We start from the raw sequence: 23,583 nt of genomic DNA on the forward strand, positions 1-23,583 counted from the left end.
TAACAAAGAAAGTGCAGACTAAAACACTTGGCCAAATTATTTTTCCAGCTATGTTTGAAGATTAAATCTGCTCATCATCTTTACACAGAAAGCCAAAGAGAATCAATCAGGATTCTTCAAATTGCTGGTCTTCAGAACTGAGCCCCAGCTAAAATGCTTTCACACTCATATGCTGACATGAGGTTCTCTTGATCTGTACAGTGACGTGCTTGGCCATAATGTTGAACACAGCCACCAACAATCATGATGTCCTACTTCACGCTAAGATGAGGAGAGAAGAAAGTTTGAACATGGGCACTCAAAACTTTTTAGGGTGTTTTTCCAAGAGCAGATGTTTGCAAGAAGTCTGTGTTACATCAGACTGCTATACTGTTTTGACAAGACACAAAATGTCCATATAGTAACACTACACGGGCAGCTGTCATTATACATCCAGCATTATCTTTCAATATGGTTATGGGTACATACAGCATTTGTATTACTGCCAATTAATCAGTCGTTGTCACTATTTGGTTATCAAACAAAATCTGGGAAATTTGAACCATTTGCACTCTCAGTGGTGCAAATTTCTCTGAATTTTCAGATCGGGCAGTTGGATCTTCTGTTTCCTAATGCTCAGAAAGCACACAGGAATTCTCTTTTTTTTTTTTTTTTCCCTCCCTCAGAAAAGAAACTACCAGGTGTCATTTTATACAGAATTTGCTCAGACTTCTGGAAACATCTACTATCATACTAGGTATGCCCAAGATGACCATTATTAGCATAATCACTTCAGTTTACTTTGTGTAAAACCTGTTAAGTGTTATCTATGCTTGTAGCTTTGAATTTTCATTTTCAAGATGGAGGCATTTAACTCCCTCATCTTCTGAACCATATAGGAAAACATGATATTTGTGTAAGGCATATAGCCTTATTCAGTAAAACAGTGGCATGGCTATGTTCAATTATGTTCTCATTCATTTGAAACAGAACCACTGTGCTGCACCACTCTTTAAGAACAATACCATATAAAATCTACAGGAGAAAAACCAACGTAAGAAACTATTTTACTGCGAGGGGGACAGAGCCCTGGCACAGGCTGCCCAGGGATGGTGTGGAGTCTCCTTTTCTGGAGGTCTTCAAAACTCACCTGGACATGTTCCTGTGTGACCTGATCTAGGTGTACCTGCTTCGGCAGGACTAGACGTTCTCTAAAGGTCTCTTCCAATCCCTACCATTCCATGACTCCATGATTAAGATAGGAAAGCTAACAACTTTTTTTCAAATGGTATGTATGTCATTAAATGTTGGTATTGAGGGAATATGCAAGGCTGATAGACAACTCTTTATCAGAGGACAGGTTCAAGCATGCAACATGGCCCCATCTATCTACTTCTTTTGTGACATCTAACAATGTAAGGTTTAGTTTCGATTCTTAATGAGTCATTAGTCTCTCTGTGATTACTGGAAATAATGGCAATCATGTATGGCTAATTGTGGTGGGTATCAAATGGTGGAATCTATATACCCCAGCAGGAACTCGAAGGTAGGGAGAGAAACAGAGGGCTTCAGATTATGAACTCGTCAGTGGGAATCAACAGGGAACTTCAAAATGAGAGATCACATTTTCACTGACAAAAAGTATCTCTGCACACAGGTAAACGATCAGGTGTTAGTTGTTCTTTTATAAATACAGTGAGAATTTCATTTACAAAAAATATTTTTGACAACCTGGCCTAAAAAAAGTACTTCCTGTTGATCTCACAGTACACTACTAAAGCTATGCCCAGACTTAAAACTTTCTAAAGAAATAACAAAGACATGCTTATCATTATACAAACAAACGAGAAAAATTCTTTGGCTTTGTCTTCGCTAAGATAATGTTGTATACGAAATTCTGCTGAGAGCAACAAACTAAGCACTGCGTCAAGCTCTTTGATCTCCTCTGAAAACTACTGCTTCTAGTATAAAGAGCCTGAAAGATGAGTGATAGGGAGGACAGAAAAAGAAGAAATGTTGTACTTTTCTGACCTTCTACTCTCTGACTACGGGATAACAGAGGGTTTATAGGGAACACAATGGTCACAAGTAACATAGTGGCATGCTGAAGAAAGAGGAGTTCCTCCTTGAAAGAGTCTATAATAGTTGCACATCCATTCATGCCACTTAAAGGTGGTTTTGGACCAGTTCATGACAAATATGAATGTTTCTTCATGATTGATGAAAGAGTCATCAATGAGTTAAACTAGATTTGAACAGAGTTTGGAGGCCCAAGCTTTCTTAGGCTAGTAGCTATGCCAGCTTCAGTTCCTCTCATGTTAGCACATGAGAGAGTCCATTCTGAGTATTACATCATAAAATCTGATTCTTTCAAATGGCACCACAAATCAAGAAGTGTGTTCAATTGCTATGAGACATGTTGTGCTGATGGTTAAAAAAAAAAAAAAATAAGAGTTAGGACATGAAGAAAGACAGCTTTAATTTTTTTCAGCATATATACGCCCTTAGAGATTGAGCCTGAAAGATCTGAAGGTGTCTACAGAGTTAGTAATTTGAATCTCTCCCACTTACTGACTGTCAGACTTCTAGACTAAATAATATGCAGCAAACAACATAGGTGAAATTGGTCAATTCTTTGTTTTTAGTGTTCTCCTTTGCACAGAAACAAAAGCCTTTTGAGGTTGTGCCAGGACTTAAACTCATAATAATATTTATGAAATCGGTCACATTTGCATAAAGCCCACTTCTTTTTAAGGAAACTGTCAATGAGATAAAGCCTATTTCGCTCAGACTACTTCAGTCCACCACATGCAGAGATACAGGCCAAAGCTGGTCCTGAAATGAAAGTAAAGCATTCTCTCAACTTACTGGAGTACTGATGCATTATTTTAGCACTAACTTGAATGAACACAAAAATAAGGAGAATTACTTTCATAACACCATTTTCTCATTGGTAGCTATCTCCTTTTTTGTTTTCCTTTGTTCCCCCTCTTTATTCCATATGTGTGTTCATGTGTGTTTGGCTCCTACAAGCACTTTATCAATACTGACATTACTCTTCTAAATTCATTTCAGAGGGATGACTTTTACGGCTCCCATGATTCTTAAGCCGCCTACGGTATTTTTAACTCACAGAATCAGAAACTAACACACAGTGTAGCTTTTCATACAAAGGCACAATAGGAATGAATGTATTAACCTCTGTGGTGCATGGAATGTGTCAGCTTACACACTGGCAGCTATTTCTGTGAAACTCAGCTAACTTCCGCTGGCTGAGTTAGAAAAAAAAAATTACAAAAATCTTCCACAGAACTATGTCCCACGCTCTCATATGCTGGCCAAACAACTGAAATATCTGATGCTGCAGAGAGTCTACTTCATACTGATGCTGGCCAAACTTGAGTTTGAGAATGCATTTTACACGTACTGTTTATAAATGCTGAGCTTTTCCAAGCAGGTATAAAAGCCCTGCTGTTCCATGTGACTTAGCAAATAATAATGAGCAGGGAGATGAATTAGCAATGGAGAGTATGAGATTTTTTTTTTTCCTTTCTACAAAAGGATATCAATCCAGATTTTGCAGAACTAGATGATTTGGATCTCAATTTCATTTTAGTCCCAGATTTTACCCGTTTTTGTCCTACCAGTACAGCACACATGGCAGGTAATAAAATTGGAACTGTGGAGATAGACATTGCATTTACTTAATTCCAATGACTAGATAAGTGTTGTTGGGCTGATCAGGAACACCTGAAGAACATCTGCACCGCTATCACAAAGACCCGTGGATACTCTAATACCTCCAAAATTTAGAATTATATTCTGAGTTTGGAATCAGATATATCTGTCTATCAGAACAAGTCTTTAGCACCGGTCAAAAAAAAAAATCTTTAGTATCTTTCCACCTGTTTTCTAATTGCGTATGTTAAATTAGTATAATCACTAATTATCTCCGCTACAGAAGTGCCTAAAATGTGCTTGGTATCATAGAACACTGTAGGAGGGGCCAGTCATTGGTCTGAAGAGCTTACAGCCTAAAAAGACATAATCACATTAAGCAACTTTTAAGCAGTTTAAAAGTGCTTGTCAGGACAGAGCTTCTCTGCCCAGCAATGCATTTCTTTCTCCTGGTACATACCTAACCAGCCTTTACAGCCTGCATCAGAACCACCTAATGGAAAAGACAAGCACACATCCTGCTCTGTGTAAATTTAAAATACAAACCTAAAAGTAGTTAAACTGACAATAAAGACACAAAAATAGTAACAAGAAGTTCCCTCAAGGTAAAAGAAAAATGTGTATGATCTTGATATTATTTTGCTTCAGATGCAAATTTTATGTGAAGAGAACAGACCAAAAGCCCCTGCTAATTGCATTGTGTTCAAATGGAAGCAAAAATTGTTTTTCATATTTACTTAACCTTTGCCTCTTCTGCATTGTTTTTGGACTTACCTGCAGTTGGAGTGGGCCTAGGCCTGGTGTTGCTGCTGCAGCAGCTGCCATGGTAGTTGGGATCAGCTGAACAGGGTAAGGGTCACCTAAGTAAGAGAATAATAGAGGCGTCAGCACCTTTTATCTACTCTCCACCTGCAAATTAAAGTCCTGCATTCACTCTTTCCAAAAGCCTTCCTTTGTGTGCCTTGTTGAGGCCTAATGAAAAGCTCTATTGTGCAGCCTTTTACTAACACTCTTTTCACAATTCTGGCTGAGAGAGGAATGTGAATAAAAGGCACAAGCAATTAAGGCGGAAACCTCATCCTTTTTCATGATGTATTTAGGGAAATGGAAGAAAAAAGTGCACATTGATCAGAAGGCTGCACTTCAAAAAAAAAAAAAAGAGAGAGAGAGGAAAAAAAAGAAAGAAAGAAGATGGGGATAGAGCAGAAGAAAAACAACCTTGATAAGATCACAGCATTAGAAGGGGACAAATTTACAAGCTTGTCCAGACTACGAAGTTAACCAAACTCTGCTCACTGTTAGTAAACTGAGCCTCACACAGATCAGAAATGGCACTCCCTTGACTGTTGTGTTTTCTTTTAGGTGACAAAAAAAAAAATTAAATCTTGCTATAGTTTCAGGGCTTGATCCTCCAATAGGAAAAAAACTTGTGAAGTTAAGTAAATCTGATACAAGCCTCTGAAATCCCCATGCCAACTCTACCTCATGACTTGTGGATTCAGTTTTGCTTCTGAGGGACAACTACTTCAGTTTTAGCAAGAACTGCAGTATGCTGAATGAGATAAAGGGTCTCAGTAAACGTTTAAGAAAAACTGCACATGTTTATAAAGAAAAAACTATCTGAGATGTCAAAAATCATGATGGAAATGGGTATGTTTTAATGTGATGGAGTGCTCACTTTTGGTCACTCCTTATACATCTGATTGATTAAAATAAACTTCATACTAACCCATCAACAAAACTATTAAGAAAACTGGCAAAAAATAATAAGAAATGTTACATGCATTATATTGCTTCTCGAAATGATAAAATGTTTAAGCACCTTCCACTGAAGGATTACCAGAGCCTTTTATATATGTCCTTATGTTCTGGCAGCTTGCGTGATTTCTGTAGCATTAAAACAGCCACTTGAAATGAGACTATGGAAAAGGCAGAACATTTCATCAGGAAAATCTGACTAAATATTCATGTACATTTCATTAGAGATGTGGATTAAAAGTTTTCCTCCTTTATTGTGCTTTTTTGAGTGAATTGGAGAAAAAAAGAGACAAACTAAGAAGGCAATGTAGGAAGTTATACACAATCATTATTCGTTATTATTGAATTAATGTAAAGTATGGTATAAAGTTGAAGTTACAGGAAATAGAAAATAAAGGGAAAGAAATTAGTCTCATGTTTTTGAAAGGTTGGAACCAAGATATGTTGCTGTATATACGTTGAGGAAAACTGCTAGTGTTTATTTTTCCCTTTTATAATCAACCTTCTTTACAAAGATCTTTTCATTCAAACACTTTGATCTCTGTGTTGAGAAATAAATACTGCAACTTCTAGAAATGGAGTGACAGATAAAAACGCTGGCAAAGCATCTTAACAGGTAACTTAAATAAGCCTGCCCACTTATATTTAAGAACATCCTAATAAATGCTTTTTTGACTGAAGCCTCACAGTCCTTCAAGGCTGGCCAGCCAAGCAATGGGAATGCAAAGGTCCACCCAGGCATCCCCCTTCACAAATATCTTTGCACTACCACCAGGCCACAACTTTTACATTTATTTGTTTACGTCAATGGGCAATATTTCCTAACTTGCTTGTTTTGTTTTATTTGTTTTTTTCCCCCAGAGGATGCCATTGTTTTACATTTTGCAATTTTACTCCACTTTCACTTAGGCATCCATTTTCCATTTTGTATCATGTATTGAATTAAAAATTTCTCTCACTTGAATTTTCTTGAGAGTTATCTTATGATCCAGGCAGTGGGCCTTAAGCATGTGAAGACATGGAGAAGAAAGAGACGATGGTCAGTCTCAGGGTGAATGGTGTTTAGCTGCCTCCACACCACTAGTAGTTCATTCTGAAATACTCCTTTCTAGAAGAGGACATTTTATTCAAGAATCAGCTATGAAAGAACTTTCCTGCATCTTTCAGATACCAAACCAAAACATTTTGTGCAGTCCTTTCATGTTCCTAAGTGTCTCCCATTGTGTGAGGACTTTTCTTATAAACAAAGCCTCAGAGAGTTTTGTTGTTGCTGCTTTTCTTTATTACAGTATATGGTAAAATTGAGAGCACGTCAAAGGCTGAAATTTTTAATTGTAAGAACAAGGTAAAAAATATTTCACTGGCTGACTTTTCTAACATAGAAATATTTCTCAGCTACTTGATGACATCAGTTTGAAGATCAGAATTATTCAAGGATGAATACATGAAAAGAGTACAGAAGGACGTATGTACTGGCAGTTCAGCACCTAAAGAAGTGAATGGGATACACCAGCCTGGGGGAGCTGATGGAGTATATTAGAGGTGTTGGTGCACGCTAAAAAGGAGAATGTCACTGGCTCAGGGAAGAAAAAAGGCAAAGTCGAACCCTCAATTCTGTGCCAATTCTTTACTTCTCTATCTTTCTTTTGGTCCGTCTTCCACAAACATACCCAGAACCTCTTTCCTGATAATTTATGCACTGCAACTTCTTTCAATTTCAAATCACACCTTCATCCTTGCCCGAAATAATCTTCCAAGATCTTGCTTACAAGAGGATTTTTCATGGAGTACATTCACTTTTAAACCACTCTTTCTATGAACTCTCCCTATCATACTCCACTGAAAACACTTTTCTGCGAAAGTAAGTTGTGGCAGAGGGCCAAGTGGACATCCTGTCCAAATAACAACCCTGTGTTTAGGAACTTGATTTTCAACAGACTAGCTACCAAGCTCATGGATATTGAAAGACTGTATACTTGTGGAAATACAACACTGGCTCTTAAATCATTTAAATGTTTTGCAAAATTTTATCAAAGGAGTTTACTAAATTAAAAACCACTAAGACTTCTTTTTAAAAGAGAAAAGAATGCACAAGAGTTAACATTACGTGTGTTGCACCATTCACCTAAACTCATAAGATGTTTTTTGTATTCCTTTTTCTGTCACTCATTTCATTTATTCTCCTTCATGCTATAATCCCCCCTAGTGTCTTGTCTTGTCTCCTGACAAGCTGCAAGCTCTTCAGAACAGGCACAATTGTCTTACTTGCTATATAAATCAAGTTACATGCTCATGTTAAATTATAATGTTTTGACAGGATTTTTAAGTTGAACCTGATTATATGAAACAATAGAACACTCTGATTTTTTTTTCCCTGAGATCTTTCTTCTTTAAAAAAAAAATATATATACCAAAACAGGAGAAGTAAGGGCTTTATTTCCCATTATTTTTTAAACTTATTGTTTTCCTCCTACCTGTCTGTCAGGGATAGCAAGTGAAAAAAGTTGGAGGTCATGGAAGGAGCAGAAAAAAAGAAAACAGTGTAAAGAATATAAAGAGTAGGAAACAAAAACAAATTCTTAAATTATAATTTCCAAAATCAGTATGCTAAACTATATTCCATTAAAAATACCGGAATAAACATTTCCTTGCAGTAGATTCTGTCAAATAAAAAGGAATTCTACATTATCTTGCCCCCCATTTTTGACAAGCTCTAGAAAAAGACACAATAATTTTACAGTCAATTTATCACTTAAGTATTTTTATAATGAATAATCACAGCTGACGGTTAACTGACAGGTAAGCCACTGCATCTTTTCTAGCCACTCATTTGTGCTCATCCTCATCACTGTTTTCCTTTTGGTTTTTTGGTGAACTTGTAGTAAGAGTAATGGGAGGTTGTGAAAGACATGAGTACTGTTCCCTAACTTCTGGCTCTAAGCATCTGTGATATAGATAAGTAAGAAAGAGAGTATGAAAAAGACTTGACCAATGGTTTCCAAAAAGAAATCCAAAGTGTTTCCCTGATTTTCTTCAAGGATAGTTCCAGACAGCATTGACTGAAAGCTGCCTAAAAGGGATTAATTAGCCTATTAGTGTATTAGAAAAACAGCTCAATCTACAAAAGGGATGGCTTTGGAGGGACTTAAAAGTAACCTTCCAATTTCATTGAAGAAGTGATCGACAAGACAGGGCCAGGCTCCTCATGGCAGTGTCTGGTTGGAGGACAAGAGCCAATGGATACAAAGCAAGTCAAGAGAGGGTCAGATTTTCCATATGAAGGCAGCCAGACATTGATAATGGGGTTATGTAGTCTCTGTTCTTGGAGGTTTTTGAGCCTGGACTGAATACAGCCTTAAGTAACCTAGTCTTATCTCCTAGATGACCCTGCTTGGAGGAAGAGGTCAGACTACAGACCTGAGATCCCTTCCAATCAGAATAATCCTATGCTTTCCAGAGAGACTGTATTTTTTTTTAATCTATATATATATTTACCCATTGAATAAAAAGACAGTTATTCAAAAGCTCTGAGTATCAAGGAAAACAAATGTATTTCCACAGAAGTTTGTACACGCCAATGAATTTTAAAATTGTGATTTTTATTTAGTTTCCCAGCTATGGATGATAGTGCCATAACACCAGCCATCTTTTATGGCCCAGAAAGTGAACTGTAACTATCAGCCAGTTTCCACAGCATTCCATTATTTTGCTTGCCTATTTTGTTTTTATTAGCATTATTGTGAGAAGCCACACATACATTAGGGGCTATGGGAGTGTTTCAGATAGAAATAGTCTTCGGTTGTGTTGTTATTTTTTGCAGTCTCGATGCCCTCCATTGCATTTGCAGCATTACAGAAGTGACACATTCTCAAGTATGCTAAAAGGCAAAGTTGTTACCAAAAATTCCTCCTTCTTGCTGTTTCTAGACAAAATGCTATTACTCTTTTCTTATCCTGGGGTGAACATGAGGGTTTAGTCATATGCTCATTCTTTTCCAAGACACAAACAGTATCCCTGAAAGATGACTAGCATCTTTATAAAGAAGCTACAGTATGTGGTCCTCACAACACATGGTTCCTATTTTTGTCATTCTGATAAAAGCAAAGCAATGTCAATATTTTTTTCTTGTGATTTGGTGATTGTCAATGACCTGTATGTCAGCTGACACAGTTAAAGCAGAAATTAGCACTCAGTCTCTTTAGAAGCCAGACACGTGGACACTGAGCACAAGAAAAATTATAAGGCCGTCCACATGATACCCCATTAAACAATGAAACATGTGACTGAATAAAAAACATCAGCAAATTTCCCTGAGGAAGTTTATGGTATTTAACTCCTAAACATTAATTTTATTGTACTGTACAAGGAACCAATTAACTGAGAGTTTCATTTTTATCGGACATCAGAATTATTGTTCCGAATGTAGATGAACAGTAAATTCAGCATATTTTGATTTTATTAGGCTTGACTTATTCTTCTCACATATTTTTGCCAATTTTAAAAGGTAGTTAGACATTTCATCAATAACTTTGTGTGCATTATTTTAGAACACTTCCAGCAGCAATGAGCTGATACGTAAGACACATACAATATACCTATTGTATATTCAGATTTTTTTTCCCCTAATTGCATATGGTTGAAATAGTGATTAAAGTGCTTTCCAAAAACCTTGTGTTGATGACATCTGACTGGGAACACAATATGATTTGTTATATCAAATTATTCACAGGGGAGAGGAGGAATGGGCAAAGAGAAATAATTCTTGTTTCCAAAATCTGGCATATTTCCATAAAAACAACGTAAGTACCAGCAAATAAAAGATTACATAGAAGCTTTCCTGAGAATTTGCAAATAACCTGGAAAATGTATTTGGGGTAAACCCCAGTTCTAGAAATACAGACTTAGTAACTATTGTTTCCTGAAAAAAAGAAAACAAATCCTAAAAATCTCCACACAATTCAAATTCTTGAACATCTCAGTTGAGAAAATGAATTATGTTGTTGTTCCTCCTCCAGAGAAGAAACTCTCTGGAAATCAACAGCTTCAATCATATTGAAAAATCTCAGGATTGCTAGAACTTACTATACCACAGTTAAGTGGTTAGTCAACATTTCACTTCTTTTTTAATGTGGTCATCAAATGTTTAAAGAAATGATGGAGTTCAGTTTCCAAAATGAATCTTACCTAGCACCATTAACTGTGGGGGACCCATCTTAACAAAATTTGGGCTATTCTGTGTCTTTTAGAGGAAAATGTTCTGGTATATTTTACTACTTATATTTTTTGAACAATACCCAATTTACCACTGTTCTTAGCACAATCGCTTCTGCCTTTTCTACAAATTGGTCCCCAAAAGTAGTCCCTTTTGCTTTCCCAACGTTTTTTTTTCATTCTTTTTATTATCTCTTATACAGGAGAGACAATCATGTATTAATATTCCATGTACAAATCTATACATACATGCATTAATAAAAGGATCTCCCTACCTACAACTAAAAAGCAGCCTTCTCTGAAGCAGAACCAAGTAGTTTTTAAAGGGCACAATACAAAACTTCTTCTCTTCTCTCACTTATGTTGTCTTTGTACTTTCAAAGCACTTCACAAATATTAATTAGCTCTAAATAAATTCTAATTATTTCTAAGAGTGGCCCTAGCAGATCTGTATCATCTGGTGTGAAATCTGACTTCAGTGAAGTCAACAGCAACAGCTCCTCAGACCTCAGCAGAGCTGACATTTCACTCGCCATTGCTAAAATGCTGGGATTCATGTAGATTATCTAGCAAGTATCACAAGTGGAGCTGTAGTAACAAATGACAGGGTTAAGGAATGCTGACTGAGAATAAAAGGAGAAGGGCTGAATGACCTGAACCAATCTGCATAGCCTAAATGCAGGATAACCTTTCTAACAGTTGGGAAATGCAATAATTGGGTTCTGTTTGGTTTCAACATCGGCTGAAATGGAACATGCTCATCTGCTGCTAAAACTAATTCATATACTTAGGATACTGGGGTTAACTCTTAACATCTGCTCATGACACTTAGGTCACTAAAGTATTTAACACCTCACTTTCAAACATGAGCTCTTTATAAAGAGATTTGTACTATACAGCTATGTAAATAATGTGTATTGTGTATATAAGAAAAGACACATAAAGAAGTTTGCATGAAACCCAAAATGCTAAATTCCAAGAAGCACACAGTAAATGAATAACCAGGTATGTAGCAAGTAAGTAGGTAGTCCATATTTTCTTGCTAATCAGGGACAATATAGTTCACTACATACTGCCAACTTACTCTTCTCATATGAAAAAAATGCTTTGGTTTTAAATTTGGTATTAAATATTTTACACACCATGCAATTGTGTTTAGGTGTGGAGGTTAAAAAACAATGGAAACCACAAATTATATGTCTTTTTCTTAAACAGAAGTGTAATTCTAATAGAAGTTCCTCCATTTTTCTTTGCCAACTTTACCACCACACAATATGCCATAGAGAAAAAGGGGAAGTGTCAACTTGTATAAACTGTCCCTTATGTAATGCAAACCATCTGTTTAAAAAACAAAACAAAATGAAAAACCAAGCCACTCCCAAGCATGATCTGCTACACAGAAAAATAAATAAAAGGAAATTTACTACATTGAATTGGAAGCCAAAGACCATGACCATGTAACCATGAAAAAAATATTTACCCCTCTCCTTCCTGTATTTGGACAATTTTGCAAAATATTTGAAGTGTAAGTGAATAATTTGCTCTGCACATATTAGAGACTGATAGTCTTGTGTTCTTTCAAGCATTTCACCCCTCTATAATATTTCCAATCAGGTAGGAACCCAACCATGCGGATGAAACACTTTGTTTTCACTAACAGATAGACTAGCTCTGACATAGTGATGTCACCACTGGGTCAGAAAGTCGCTGAGTCTCTTACCACTGGAGTCTGCCAAAGTATAGGGGGATAAAGTATTCGTGTAGTCTTGCCCTGACCTTCTACTCTTCTTTAGGAATCTGCCATGAGAGGAATCTAAATGGACCCCTGCTACAAACTGTTACGACTATTTTTGTGTTATCTTCAGTCAAATTCTCAGAAAATGAAGTATGTGTAGAAAAAAAACAGTACTCTTACTGTCCATACTCTCTCTCTAGAAATGTCATTAGTTCATCAGGAAGCACTGTCTCAGGAACTTTACCACATACTCTTTCTGAAACCACTGGGAGACATACATTTGACCCTCTGTTGCTCTAACAGGGACAGGTGAATCAGAGAGCATTGAATAAGTTAATTTGGTTTCATTATCAAAGCTGAATGAAAGAAAAATAGCAGTATAACCAGATATTAATCTTTTTTTTCTCTTTCGTTGACCTCAAGGCTTGATCACACATTCTCTTCCAGCTGCAGCTGTGCTGGCTGAAGAGGCCACTATCTCCAATCACAGACCCCTGCCAAAGGTTGCCACTGTGACCAAGCTGCTTGTTTAATCACTTCCCAACATGTTTCCACTAAAATGAGCCAGCTCAATTTAAGCACTCTAAACAGAAAGTCCTTGCTATCCTAGCCTGGACAGAAGCAAGCTACGGAGTGCTTAACCAAGAAGCTTGGCCAGTATGCCAGAAGTTAGAGGGATAGTGATGAGCAACTGGAAACAGTCATCTCTTCAGCTACTTGGCTTACAGACAGAAGGCAGCAAGTAACCCAGTCAACAGGTGTGACCAACAGCACAAATGAGAAGAGCTCTGCAGTGCCTTAAATGACAGGCTGCAAGTTTTGAAATACTCTTTTGGAGATCTGACCTTTCAAAGGGGTAGGGCAGACAACAGTATAAATGTCCCTTTGAAGGTGTTTCCAATGGAAGATCCATAATCAAGGTACTCAGTATAATTTGTTAGTTAAAAAAAATATTGTCAAAACCATTCCCTCTTATTTTTCCCCTGAATTTTCAATTTGCCCTTTTATTGAGGAACAATGCATGTAAACTTTCATAGCTTTTTGTTATTTGTGACTAGGACTGAATTGCCCCATGGAGATTTTTATTGTTCCTATATGCAGGTCATTAATGCTAGTAAAGAACAGTGTCATCACTAGAGAACTCCTACATGTCAGCCATAGAAAATAATTCTGAAAATCTATCTGTCCAGAAAAAAAGAGCAGGATTTCCAAAATGACTGGGAAGATGTAGAAGTGAGTTTCCATATTCATAAGGTACATAAGCCAAATGTAAAATATACAATGGCAGTTAAGATGCTGATAGTGGGGTTTTCAAAAGTTCATAGGAAGACCTTGTATCCAAAAGCAAACTCAGTGAAAGCTGGGCATTTAACGTGCTGAGAAGCTGAGCAAATTAATCTGCTGTACGTCCTCTGCTGCAGTGCTATACCAGTAACTACTTTAGGTCTGCAAGCTAGCACAGGTGACTACTAAATTTTACAGTACAAACATTTGCTAAATATCCCTGATCCTAGAACCTCTGCCACTCTTCAAATGACGATTTAGTCTCTCAAAACACTCAGGTGCTTTGGAAAACTTTCTCCAAAGCTCTTTGCTTTACAGTCTACCACATCTTTGCCAAGAGGACTGATACACAGAAGGGCAAGCAGAAAAGTAGGAGAAATATGTTTTAATGGCCTGTCAAAAACATTACTTGATGTGAACATGTTATAGTTTTAAGGCAGCTATGTTTTTTGTTGCTATAAGCTTTCTAGGTGTAGCTAAATCCATATATGATTTTTTGTTTGCACTAAACTGTGAGTGAAAAGAAAAAATCCTTTGGACTACTTATCACTTTTCCTCAGCTTCTCAGTCAAATTCAGTCAAACATGCCAGGGAATCACCAAACACAGAGCTGTCTTTTTCCACTGGCTTATGCTCAGTCCTAGACCTTGGCATGCTGTTAATTCCAAGCCTTACTGCCAGGAGCAGCAGCAAGTTTGCTCTTTTTTCTTTTCAAGGTTACACAAGCATGCAATGTCGTATGTATTTCACAGATGTGAGGAACCACAGCTAGTTAATGTACATACAGTAAAAAGAAGGGAAAAAACCCCAACCTGATCTCTTTCTATCCAGAACAGACTTCACTAATATGGAACTAATTTAATCTGCCAGATATATCTAATGAGGTGCTCTCCTGACCTTTTCCAGGCCTACAGTTATAGTAGCATTCATATTCAGTGTGGTTTTCAGGTAAATATTCTCTAATGTGAATCACTACTACTCCCATTTGACGGAGACTGAGAGTAAAATCACTGGAAGATGTGAATGAGTCTATGCTTTGGCACTGCAGCTGCTGAGGGATGTAAAGTGTTTTGAACAGTAATTTTCAGTAGTGGTCCCAATCTGTAAAATATTAGGAAAAGGGATTAGTTGCCAAAGAAACTCCGCTTTGCATTAAAGTACTATACCTACAGAGTTACAGAAACTAAAACAAAGCTAAAATTGTGGGCTCAGCCAGTTTAACTAAAGGAATCTTGTTATATTCTAATTTTATGGAACTGCTGCTGTGGCAATTGCTGAGTAACTCAAAACAACTGATGAATTCACGAGTTAGTCAATGATACAGATGGATACACTGACTTGGACATAATGAAGGTAAACACCCATGCTAGAAACAGAGACAAAGAATGGCAGAACAAGCAAGTCCTAGATAACTCATTAGAAAACTGATGTTAGAAGAGTTATATAAGCACAAATACATGAAAACAAGTCTATGAAATTTAGGCTCTAGCTAAGCCTATTCATGGAAATGGAATTCCTTGATTATTCCTTAACTTGTATTTATTACCATCCTGTTGATAGGAACATGAAATCATATAGAAGGCTTAAATAAAATGTCAAAAAATATCTGGGGATTGTAAGGAACAATACAAATCTTTCAAAGACTAAAAAAGTAGATGCTGTATTTTTTAGTGTTAGGCTCTCATAAATATACTCTTAGTTTGTGTTAGTCCATCAAATTGAAAGGCATATGCTATCCTTGATCTCTGTGCATAAACCCCATTGAGATTAATGTGAGTTCTGTGCGAAGAGACTAGAATAGGCCCTCAGTTCACAAATAGTAAGCAGGCTGCTTCAGGAAAAAAAAACCCAAACATATTTTCTTACAACAGTGTTGAAATTTATTGGGAAGTCTCAAATAGCTTCACTTCAGATGTAAGTATGTATGTGTGGTCATAAGCATGTTCACTTGTCAAAGAGATCTGACAGAAAGAAGGTGCACAAATCTATTTGTTGTGTGAAATGTTTTGCTGTTACTTTGAAACACAAACTTCATCTCTGACAATCTTTTCTCCTATGGTAGTGACTAATCCTCTATGTTACACTTATGTGTGCAAGTTAGTGGCTTTGTCCATAGGGCTGGAGAAGTGACATTTTATACAGATTGGCATGAAATTGTGCCCTATACCCATTTCCAGCTAAAACAATCTACAGGACTTACTGCATCCCGCTTTGTAGCTGAAACCAGGAGGAAGAAGGAATCCTTGCTGTGCAGCTGCTGCTAGGGTTCGTTGGTCTGGAGGGAATACAGGAATCATTAATGGAGGCAGCTGACCCTGGACCTGCTGAACAGGAGAGGGAAAATCAAACATGGAATTTTTTCTGGGGAAAATGTCTGCTTACATGCTTCCTTTGACTTCTAATCTGAGAGGCCAGGTTTGAATATTTTCCTCCATAATGGGATGTTCCAGTAGCATCAAGCATTCAGCTTCATCTTAACTGCCAAAGCACTTAATATGAATTACATTAATCAGAAAGAAATCAAAATATTCCACTAATACATACCTATAACACAATTAATTATTCCCCACACAGCCCATAATGTCTCACTTCTCTCTGACTGCAGGGTAGGTTTTTCTTCTCTTTTATCGCACTGTGTAACAATACCTATGATTCAGACAGTAACTTTCACCCCGAGTCCAAACACAAAGATACTCACAAAGAGAAGTACAAATAAGTGCATAAGTAGCATAAAGCACTGTCAATACTACTTTTCTGCCCATACACATGCACTTATTTGTACATGTGAAAAGATCAAGTCTCTGAGATGGTAAGAAAAAAAGGCCGAGGCACTTTATTCACAAATAAAACACATCAATGTCTGAAGCGTTAGTTGTTCATCTTTGAACAGCAATTATACACAAACAGGCAACTCAGGAAATGGAAAATATTATACTGTAAGTGGATACTGCAGAGGACTTAAGACATGACAAAATTAGTCATCAAAACTGGAAGTTGGCCATGGCACAACACCTAATACGAATGCTTTTACGCAATTTTTTCAGTTTTTAATTGTTAGAATTAAATTTGTACTTCACTCAGGTGAGAAATAAAAAGTTTGCCACGTTGAAGTGTTAAATAGCTAGTTTTAATTTTAAAACCCAACTATACTGACCAGATCAGTCAGTCAAGAGAGATTTTAATGGTGTTTTAAAGCTGAGGTATCAGAGGTACATAACGTTACCAAATACTAAAATTTAGTTTGCGGTCTGTAGGCTTAAGAAATAAGGGTGTTGACAGACAACTGTTTTTGGCCAGAGGCATAAGAAGGTGTTCCTCCCTTCATTATTGCCTGCATAGCAAAATTGGCAAAAGAGAACCTGTGCCAGTTCATTGGCTGCCACAGTTCAGATTACAGCATCTTGATTTCATTTTATTTTAATTTAATCTCCTGAAGACTCAAGAGATGTCTTGCTTCACCCTACACTGTTACAAGGCAAAAGAGTGATAAGAAATTTAAGATGGTAACCTATTACTTTATGCCAGGACCTGTCAATGTCTCTGTGTGTGCTGACTGCATCTTTCTAGTCAGAAACAGTTTGCAAGGATGGAGTTCAAGGCTGCCGTTGATGGAAATTATTGCAGTGAGAGATAACAGGGACTGAGGCTACAGTAGATATAGTTCCATTCACTGAACTAAGTTGATCCTTTTTTTTTTTTTTGGCTTTAGTATTCTCCTTTCTATTCCAAACCTGTTAAATAGAAGACACATATACTTTAAACTGGACTGCTGGACAAAAATACATAAAATGTGATTTCTTCTCTGTTGCCGCTCAGTCACCCTAGAAGTGCCCAATGTCTGCCTTTTTTCATGTGTTTATTTTTTGTTTTGTTTGGGGTTTTGTAGTGTTTTGTTTTGTTTTTTTTTTTTTTAAAGACAAAGACAAAGTAACTGTATTCTTTCAGAACAAAAATGAACAGCCGTGTGGAATTTTTGCATAGTACTCTTCTTCGGCAAAAAGCCACAGAACTTTTTTTTTAAATGGTTTCCAAGGATGAAAGTGACTTTGCCAAGCAAAGAAGCTTCAAAACAGGACTCAAAAACACTAATAGAAAGACAGATGGTTCTACTAAGAGCTTTGCTGCCAAAAAAAATGTTTAAAAAAAAAAAGTGAAAAAAATGGAGTGATGTTATTGAAGCTGACTGCAAAGTTCTCTGATGACTGCAAATACTCTTGTCCCACTGCAAGTGTTAACTCTGCCTCCAGGGCTAATATAACTAAAGCACCACACACACACAAATTGTCATTGCCAAGCCCACAATGTAGCACAAGTCTGTACTTGAATCCAAGTGACTGCCAAATACACGAGCAAAACACCACACTGAAAAATTCCCATTTAGGAAAACATTTATCAGGAAAGTGCCCTTTCTTCTTAACTCTGACTTCTGCATTTCATTTTTTTCCAAATTGCTGCTCCTCCTTATCTCTCCAAGGGGCCTTATACCCACTACTTTCAAATGACACAACCCTGGTTGCGTTAAGGAGGTAAGAACTATAGAGTGATGAGGATGGTTTGCATGGATACAGAAATAACGCAGTCAAAACAATGTGATTTTCATTCCAGGATGGAATGTATGTAGCACCACTCAAACAGCTACAATTCTTTTTCTCCCAAATACAAATCAGCACAAACATTAGTTTATTTTAATCCAATTACCTGACACAATACAATACAAATTATGGACTCTTCATTTTCATGGCTCATTTAACTACTACATTTTTTGTTATGTTTATTATTATTAATAAGCTAGGATACTACTGTTTCAAGTGGCACAGAATACAGGCCCGTCTTCTGAGTTTTACATTAAGGGTATCTTCCTCCCTTTTTTTTTTTTTTTTAAAGCTATTACTGTGTCAGTTACATCTCTCACAAATGTTTTTTTTTGTTATACAGTTTACATACTTTCCAATGTTTTCTTGACAGTAACTCCCTGATATTGCATTTCTAATTTTAACACAATGGACTGCAAATCAGAGTTATTTTTTCAGGCCCTTTAATTTGTTTTGCTAACAAACATACATATGACCATAAAAAGAAATACATCTTTAACAGTCTAAAAAGGCATGTAGTTGTCAAGATTCTCCACTTGCCAGTTTCTCTACATGATTACCTTCACTGAGGTGTAACTTCCTAAACGTGAAGACTGTAGTTCAAATCCTCACAAAATTCTGAACGGATTTAATGGGCTCCAATTTCACCTTGTAACTTCGTATCTACTTTATGATGTTAGTCTGCATGGCACAATCTCCCAAGGGCCTCTTTTTGACCTACACATACTATTGCCATGATGCCAACTGATGACACAGTTCCCTGATATTTCTTTTAGTTTGAATACCACCACCACATATAAAATTAACCAAGTATTCTTGCACTGCGTGACAAATTGTAGAGGCATGATATGCACAGAAAAGGCGTATGACATACAGAAGGTAACAAAAACAAAATCAATGTCCTGAGAGACAAAATATTCTAAACAGTCAATTCACCAGTCAAGGAATTTATGCTTTCATTCATATGGGGCAAGAGAGAAGCTCACGCTGCAATGAAAGAGATAAACTTTATGTTTCCTTAAGGAAACATATACAATTGTTCCATCAGTCCAAGAAACTAAAGGTTCTCCAATTAATAATGAGGATAGTAAGTAATTTTCTGTAATGGCAGAGTTCTTTAGAAACAGAAGAAATGGCGATCAAGTTTAACCTAGAACCCAAACCAAAATCAGGGACCCTTCATACTTGTCACTGAAAATCCAAAAAGGAGATTAGCCTTAGAGAACTTATCAATAATAATTAAAAAAACCAAACAAACAAACAAACAAAAAAAACCCCAGCATGAGCAGATGATAAGCACTTACTGCCCAAGTGGGAAACTGAAGCATCCAGAGTTGACTGTAGAGATTTTTTATTTTGTTAAGTACCTCATATTTTTCATTGTTTCAGTGTCCTTGAAAAACCTGTCCTTAAATGACTTATCCTTATAAAAAGAAATTTGTTAGTAATGAATTCAAGCTGTTGAAGTCTGGGCCAGCATCTTCACAAATCTCCCGTGTGTGTATGTCCTTTATGACTTGACAATAACAAATCCAGCCGCACAAAGATGTGCATTCAGATTTCCGGCATTCCCAACTTCATTATGATTGTAGTATTTCTGCCCAAAATGTGGTCTCCTACCTACTTTTAAGAACATACTATGGTTACCACAGCTACCTAAGCACTAAGTAGTATGTTTTTAACAGTTACCCCTACTGTTTGTTACTAGCTCCTGCTGTGGCTTATTTAAATTTAGATTGCAAATGCTTGACAACTACAGTTCTACTCTATTTTCTGTAAAATGTCACGTGTGCTTTTGGTCACTATATAAATAGGTACAAGGACAAAATAGTTTAAGGAAACATTAAGGTTGCAAAGTTAGGCATTCAAGGCTTAGGAAACATTGGAATCAGGACAGCATACATGACCTTCTTCTGGTCCTTTATGCCCATGCATCCTGACAGAGTCTTTAATTAGAAGTTCACAATTTCCTCCCTCACATGACTCACAAGACTCAGGCTTACAATATTTCACAACTATCATAAACCCATACTATCAACAAATCTAAGCCCCTAACATAGCAGCTGTTATTAGTTTTATTTACTTTGTCTTTATACACTTTCACCAATTTCATTTCCGCAGTTGCTCATTACGTGTTTATTAGTATAATCTTTTATGCAAGTTTTCCCTCTCCAAGTTAAATATCTCAAGAGATTTCCCGGCATCCATATATAACAGTTTCCACTGAGGTGAATACTGCTCTTCCACCCACCTCTAGTTCTTCAGAAGCAACTCTATTCATTTGGGTGAGACTGGTGATGGAGAAACGAATTACTCAGTGTGAATAAGAAAGGCTGCTAAAAGCAACACTCCTCTCTCCACAAATTGACAAAACTCTGAGCAGTACTTTACTCTTGAGCTGTTTAGAAGATGTCCTTCAAGAGCTGTATGAGTATCTTTGCTGAAATTCTCTCTTACATGGCTCCTACATGTAGAAGCGTGGCTAATTTTTATTTGCGTTTGACTTATTCTCAGCTGCCTCAAAGAAATTCAAACTTTACAGTCCTAGAACAGTGGATGCACATGAATGATTCTATTAACTTCAAACTGTTGTATGAATGTCTTCATGCCTGTAACTTGTTTTTAAGTTAAGCAGTTAAGCATCTCTTCCAGTGTCTACGAAATAATGTAATGTACATTTAACATGCAGTAACATCAATTTGTCCCCTTTCCTCTAGAAACACTTGGCTTATGGTTGTGCACACCAGATAGGACCAGATTCTTTAATTAGCATACGTTGGCCATCTCCTTCTCCCCCTCCTCCTGCCATCTATCTTAAGGGAAGTAAAAATATATGTCCTCATATAACTACAATCTGCTATTTTCCCTTACAATGACGTTTAAAATAAGAAAATGTTGTTCTCTTTCTCTTCCCTACATCAGTTCCCTAAATTGACATAAGTGTGTTCTAAATCTATATGGCAGGGAGCCTTGCCTATCCAGATAATGCAATGACCGCTCCCCTGCTGAGTTATGGGGTGCTTAGTGAGTGCTTAAGAGGCAAAACAGAAGGTGGGTGCCAAGAAGTAGAGATGCAGAGGCAGACACTGATGAGACAGACAGCACACCCATTTCATCCATGCTTAGACCTAATGCTGCTTTTACTACTGAGGAACAGATCACTTCTCTGCCAGATATACTGGTATAGGGTATGCCAACCAAAAATTTTGTGAAGGGTTTTTCTTCTTAATCTCTACATGAAAATTCTCCTGCAGTGGATTAATTTAGTCCTAAATATTATTCTTCCCTTTGCTGCATAAAAGGCTTACACAATTCATAGCAGTACTTAACAAAATTCATCCTGTCTGAACACCTCAGTTCACTCAACAGTAGCACCTTACCACTCAAACTTGCTTGCAAATAGTGATATTAAGAAAACACAGTTTCATAGTGGCAATCTTTTAAGAAGAACAAAAAAAGACATTTAGGTGAGAGACTCCCAGCCTTCCATTACAATTCCATGAGCACTGGGCAGTTCTCTTTGGAGTGACAGTGTAGAAAAAATTTATAGTTGATGGAATATGGAGACAATCCTTAACAAGCAATAGTTGGTATATATGCAACTTGGCTCACAGAAAACACAAAGAACAAACACTCAGGAAAACTGAAACACATCTCAGAAAATTTCATAAACATTTCTCATTTTGAAAAGGCAAGGCTTTTCAGGATGGAAACTTTCTGGTTTTGCCCAGTCCTTCAAGAAAAATCCAGGTGTTACTACCAGCATCTACCTCAAGGTAGATGTCTGTATGTACTACTAAATGAGCTTTTTTAACTGGACAGATACGCCTTAAACTGCCAAAGAATACAGACGGTAGCTGTGTCCATATCAGTAACTTGCTTCCAAAGGTTTCCTTCCTCCACTTCATACTACAGAACAAAATGTGTTGGTGAGAAACAAACGCCTCCTCCAGCACTTTGAAGGATATAAGCCAAAAAGACATTTTTCATTAAGCACCTCTTTGATGCTTCCAAAGGAAAAAGCAGTATTACTTATTCATTTATGTAACTAAAATAAAGAACTTTAGAACACTTCTTTTATATTTGATATGGTACAGAAAAAGACATACAGAGGAGAGAAAAGCAGTAAGATGACTTTTTCCTATTTGGGATGACATGTAACAAGTATTTATGCTTATGCCACTTAGGATGTAAGTTATCTAGAGACCAAATCCACGACAAAGGCATTTGAACAAATAGCCTAGCTGAAAAGGACGGGGCTACCTGAAATGTAACAAACATAAACTGGAACTCATTCAAACATACTGCTGTTTTAAGTCAAAAGTTCATGCAGGAATGGCTGCTCCAGACTACACAACACCGCAGTGTGTGGGATCCTCTGGCAAAACCAGGACTTTCAGAGCAAGCTGCTGCAAACCAGGTAATAGCTGCAGTGGATGAATGAAGTGCACTCTCAAAAGAGCCCTTTCTAATCCAGACTCAGGAGAAATACTCAAAATAAATTGCTCTTTCCATTTTATAGAAGAAAAAGATTCATTGTCTGGTTGATTGAGTCATTTGTTTCATTAAGAAGTTAAAGTTAGCACAAAGGACACAAAATTGAGTTTTGAGGTATGATGACCACTATTTGAGCCAAATTGACTTATTTCATCTTAGTTTATATTCACGCAAATGCTATGTTTCTCATGCCACAGCTTCCAAGCACCTCAGCACCTTGTTTAAATGTTAGTAGCCTTCGTAGAAGAATTAGCCAGGACGATAATGGAAACCTGCCAGAAACTTGTGGCTGTCGCAACTGCTGATTTACACAGTACACTGTCCTGTATTTGCATTTTTGCTGACTAACAGCAACTTGTTCCTAAACATAGTTGTCATGTAGCAGGAGTTATTCTGCAAAGTCCTTTCAAATGGGAAAATCTATGAAGGTACATGGATGACTGATGCTACCTTCCAGCATAAAATGGAGCACACAGTGTCCAGATGCTTTGTTAATGCTTTTCCCATTGAGGTCTGGACCAAGGCTGATCACTCTAGCAGCAAGCTATTCAGCAAGACATTTGTCAGTGAAAAGAAAGCAGGTGTGAGATTTCCTGATGTGTTTTAAAAGACAGCACATAGGATAATTTCTAGAGCTGCACATGTGTACTGTTCTCTACAGTTAGCTGATCTATTATATATTGGTTCAGTTATTCAAATGATAATGAACTACATGGTTTTTTTGTACAAACCATGAAGAATCAGAGACACAAATACTTCCCTTTTCATTGCTCTTTTCAGCCTTCCAGAAGTCCTCTGTATCTTTCTGACTTTCCACATTCTGTTTACAGGGACTGAAGTGGCTGGGGG

At 37.0% G+C, this 23,583-nt stretch overlaps 1 protein-coding gene across 10 annotated transcripts in view; it reads right to left on the reverse strand.

Moving 5' to 3' along the window:
* Window positions 1-23,583, reverse strand: part of SOX5 (SRY-box transcription factor 5) — a 652,738-nt gene that overhangs the window by 89,501 nt on the left and 539,654 nt on the right. For 7 of the 10 annotated variants that reach the window (XM_062009253.1, XM_062009270.1, XM_062009262.1 and 4 more), the window contains 2 exons: window positions 15,846-15,969; window positions 4,432-4,517 (listed from right to left, as the gene is read on the reverse strand). In XM_062009253.1, the coding sequence (XP_061865237.1) occupies window positions 4,432-4,517; window positions 15,846-15,969 (210 nt within the window). The remainder of the gene's footprint in view (window positions 1-4,431; window positions 4,518-15,845; window positions 15,970-23,583) is intronic. The other 3 variants (XM_062009296.1, XM_062009245.1, XM_062009227.1) reach the window with 1 other exon arrangement.

The sequence above is a fragment of the Colius striatus genome, chromosome 1, assembly GCF_028858725.1.
Source record: "Colius striatus isolate bColStr4 chromosome 1, bColStr4.1.hap1, whole genome shotgun sequence".
Classification (NCBI taxonomy): Eukaryota; Metazoa; Chordata; class Aves; order Coliiformes; family Coliidae; genus Colius; species Colius striatus.